A 3,944-nucleotide genomic window follows, 5' to 3' on the forward strand; every position below is an offset into this window, starting at 1 on the left:
CCACAATTTCACAGCACACACAGCACAAATTCATCGGTACACAGGCACACTGCGTCACTGCGCCTGGCTCCACAATCTCACCCCCCAGCACCCAGCCCCACCTGCCGCCGAGCTCCCAGCCTGTCTGCTCACGCCCGGCTCTGGGCGCTAACTCCGTGTGCAGCACGGGAAATTTCTGATCACCCGCACATACGCCCAGTGCGAACACCACAACAACCGAGCTCTGAGTCATGCCCCAGCCAAAGGCCTTGTGTGTCCCAGCTCCAACCCACAGGGCATTTCAGAGAGCTGGGAATGGGGGGAGCCCAGGGCTGGGCTAGCAGGGGCTGCGGGTCGGGAGTGAGGGGCACCGGCAGGGCTGGGGGCGGGGAGGGCTGGGCTGGCAGGGGCTGCGGGTCGGGAGTGAGGGGCACTGGCAGAGCTGTGGGGGGACAGGACCGGGGTAGCAGTGGCTGCGAGTCAGGAGGGAGGGAGGAAGAAAGTCACAACTGCTGGGCGATCGGAGCCGAGACAAGATTTATTCTGGACGCGTTTCAGGAGAACATGAGCAGAGGAAGCCGAGGCGCTGATCCTGCCTGCGCCAGCAGGGGGCAGCACCAAGCTGCTGTGCCGTTGTGTGGGGGCAATACAACGCTCCCGGCCCCCTCTAGCCCCTGCCCAACCTCTGTCGGCATTGGGATGAAGAGCAGAGTCCTCCCCCCAGCACCCTCCGGGTGATCATTGCCCCGATGCCAGCCCTGCAGCCAGGCGAAGACGTGGGGCCAGGTGTGGGCAAGGCTGGCGAGCAGAAGTGCTGCCCCCAGGTGCGGGCGGGGCCGGTGCGGAAGGCAGTGAACATTTGGCACCAGATGTCTGTAGTGCCAGTGAGCATGAGGGGGGGAAGGCAGAGGGAGGAATACAGAGGCCTGGACAGCTGGAGCCAGGGCATCTGACCCCAGCTGCAGCCCCCGCAGATCCCACCCTGCCACCAATGGGGCATTGGCAGCTGCAGCGAGGGGGCTCAAGGCAGGGGACGGTGCCGCAGCGCCCAGTTCTTAAAGGTACATTTGTCCACAGGCCGCGGCTCCCTCATTGACAGTCCCGTGTCATCGGGAGCCGGCAGGGACAGGTGGGAAATTCAGCGGCTCGCCTTGGATTTTTTTTGCGGGGGGGCGGGGTTACATAAAAATGGCAGCGTGCCAGCTGGGGCAGGGTTTGGAGGCTGGAGACTGCAGCAATGGGTAGCTTATCAGACCGAGAGTGAGACTTGACAAAAAGAAACAGAATGAACGGTGAAAAAGTTCAGGGGGCCACCACGAAAGAATGGGGAATACATTTTCCTTCTCCGGACAGACCCCGAGGGTCTTTCCCCTTCGTCCCCAGGTTATAATGATTTAAGACGACCAAGAAAAGGCCAAAGATCGGGTCTCACCTCTGGCTAACAAGTGCCCCTTTAAGAAGAAAAGGGGCGGGGCTATTTAAAGGCAAGGTCAGGATGGATTTTTTTTGCCCCCCAACAGAAATTATTTCCTCTTCCCTCCCGGCTTCTGGAGCAGGGATTAGAGGCCCCGGGCGAGCCAGGCCCCCAGCATGGCCAGCCCTGCGGCCAGGGAGAGCTGGGCCCCGGCGCCCGCGGCTGAGTTGCAGAATTCGCCCTCGCAGCACTCGTAGGAGGTGCTGTAGGTGATGCCTGCCCAGGTCGAGGTGTCATTGGTGTGGCATTTCACCTTGTCAACGCAGTTCTTCTTCATCATCAGCCTGTGGCCGGCTGGGGGGAGAGAGCAAGAAAGAGGGAATGAGACAGAGAGAAATGCAGAGAGCCGGAGAACGAGGGGACACGAGAGAAACGGAAGAGGAGAGAGGACGAGGAACTGGAAGAGAGAGCTGGTGAGGAGGAAGGGGTGTTACCTGCACGGCCCCGGATGATAGCGCAGAGCTGGTCGTCCTTGCAGGTGACGGTGGTGGTGTGGCAGGGGATGTCAAATACGGTGAAGTCGCATTTCAGGCACTGCAGGGCCGCTCCTGGGAACAGAGAGAGAAAGGATGAGACCAAGTCTATCTCCTTTTGGGGCTATCGGGGAGGGCGCAATGATCAGATTTACTAGCATTGGTAGCAGTGGTGGGATAGATAATGACAGTTTTATATTTAGCCCTGCCCCTTTAAAAACAGCTCAGTTCTGGAATTCACACGCATCCTGACATGAGTACTCCAATTATTTTCACCCAACACACAGGAGTTACACAAAAACACTGAGATGCACAACAACACAGTTGTATAGACACAGACAACACCCAAGCACAATGCTGCACACCACACAAACACAGGGCTAGCCTTACAAAGCGAGGTGTGTGTGCACACACACCCCATTGGAAGCAACACAGGTTCACACAACAGCCATCCGAAACATGACACAAACACACAAAATACACAGCTGTAAACCAACCACAGACACCCGCAAAAACACGCCAAGAAGGACACACCCACATAACACAAACATGGTCCCACAAAACCCCACCAGCACAAACAAAACACAAAGGCACACAAATACAAATGAGGCACAAACACAGGCACGCCAAACACGACGACACATACACAAACCCATGGGGATGTGCCACAAAGAACCAGTGCAGCACACACAACACAAAGCCAGGCACACACACAACACAGCAGCACACAAAACACACCCGTGAAAAGCTGGGTGTGTTTTGGCAAGCGAGATTTCAAACCATGGGAAAAACAACCCAGCCTGGAAAATTGGACTCAAGGCCAAACCAAATCCAAATGCCTTTCCCGTGTGTCAGGCGGGTGTGTGTCCCCACTGGTGTGTGTCCGCTGCACAGAAATTCCCTTGCCCGCTGGGCTCTGGGTCCCCCCAGCTCCGGCCAGCGTCCTGCCTGAGCCCGGGCCGAGGGCAAGAGATCTCCCAGCTGCCCCCTTGGACTGGAAATGGCAGGGGTGGGCGACCCGAGCAGAGCTTGGTGCGTGCCCTGGACTGGTGAGGAAGCAGGAAAACAGCCCCCCCCCCCCCCGCCCTATTTCCAAACTGTAGGTTGAAGAAAGGGAATTGTCTGCTGGAAAAGAACCCAGGAGTCCTGGCTTCCCTGCCCGGTCTAACCACTACACCCCAACCCACTGCTAGAGCCAGGGAGAGAACCCAGGAGTCCAGGCTCCCAACCCCCCTGCTCTAATCACTAGATCCCACGCCCCTCCCAGAACCAGGGAAAGAACCCCGGAGTCCTGGCTTCCAGCCCCGCTGCTCTAACCACTAGATCCCACTCTGCTCCCAGAGCCAGGGAGAGAACCCAGGAGTCCTGGCTCCCAGCCTGCCCCCCCATCCTACTAAACTCCCTGTCCTGGGAGTGCAACATCCGGGCCGGTGGAACAATTTTTAAAGGCAGGTTTAATCAGGGTTGCGGGTGAGTCTGTTGGGCGGGGCACGACCTGGGGGGAAAATTAGGGGGCAATAGAAAATAGGGGGTGCAGTTTCCCACAGAAAATGCAAGTGTGTGTGTGGGGGGGGGGAGGGTTCTGCCTACATCCTGGGGCCTCAAGAAAAGCCATGAGTTTGGGGGACCATCTGCTGATGAGGGGGGCTGGGAAGTGGGCAGACTTGGGGGCTAGCAGGAAAGTCATGGAGATGGGCTACTCCCAGCTCCAGATTGGTGGCAGAGGTGGGGTGAATCTTCGCCAATTTGCAGCCAGAGAGCGGAGGTGTAATCCCTAAAACCCGTGAGCCCCTCTGAGCCCCATGGCTGGGGGGGCACTTGGGGGTTGAACCGCAGGCTCAAAGGGGGGGGGAGGGCCCCCCCACTTCCGAACTGCACTGTTGAGAGCCACTTTCCTGCCCCCCCCCCCATTTGGTTTGTTGAGTGGCAAAATTCTCCCCCAGGGCTCGGAAGGGAACCTGGCAAAGACGGAGGGAAGGGGGAGATTTTCCTAGGGGAGGAGAGGGAGTTAGGGGGGG

The 3,944-nt window shown here is 58.4% G+C and overlaps 1 protein-coding gene across 1 annotated transcript; it reads right to left on the reverse strand.

The window, feature by feature from the left end:
- Positions 1–497: 497 nt before the first annotated feature.
- Positions 498–2,173, reverse strand: LOC112109528 (sperm acrosome membrane-associated protein 4-like). Its single transcript, XM_024204085.3, has 3 exons — positions 2,168–2,173; positions 1,888–2,050; positions 498–1,747 (listed from the first exon to the last, which is right to left on the reverse strand). The coding sequence occupies exons 1-3, from the start codon at positions 2,171–2,173 to the stop codon at positions 1,539–1,541; spliced, it is 378 nt and encodes a 125-aa protein (XP_024059853.1). The 3' UTR covers positions 498–1,538.
- Between the last annotated feature and the right edge of the window lie 1,771 nt (positions 2,174–3,944).

Source organism: Terrapene carolina, unplaced genomic scaffold (assembly GCF_002925995.2).
Source record: "Terrapene carolina triunguis isolate 2854851 unplaced genomic scaffold, T_m_triunguis-2.0 Scaffold907, whole genome shotgun sequence".
In the NCBI taxonomy this organism is placed as follows: Eukaryota; Metazoa; Chordata; order Testudines; family Emydidae; genus Terrapene; species Terrapene triunguis.

Excerpts from the sequence above, each read along its gene's own strand:
- LOC112109528 (XM_024204085.3), bottom strand. Across the intron at positions 1,748-1,887 it reads TATCATCCGGGGCCGTGCAG|CCGGCCACAGGCTGATGATG; the intron begins GTAACACCCCTT and ends CTCTCCCCCCAG.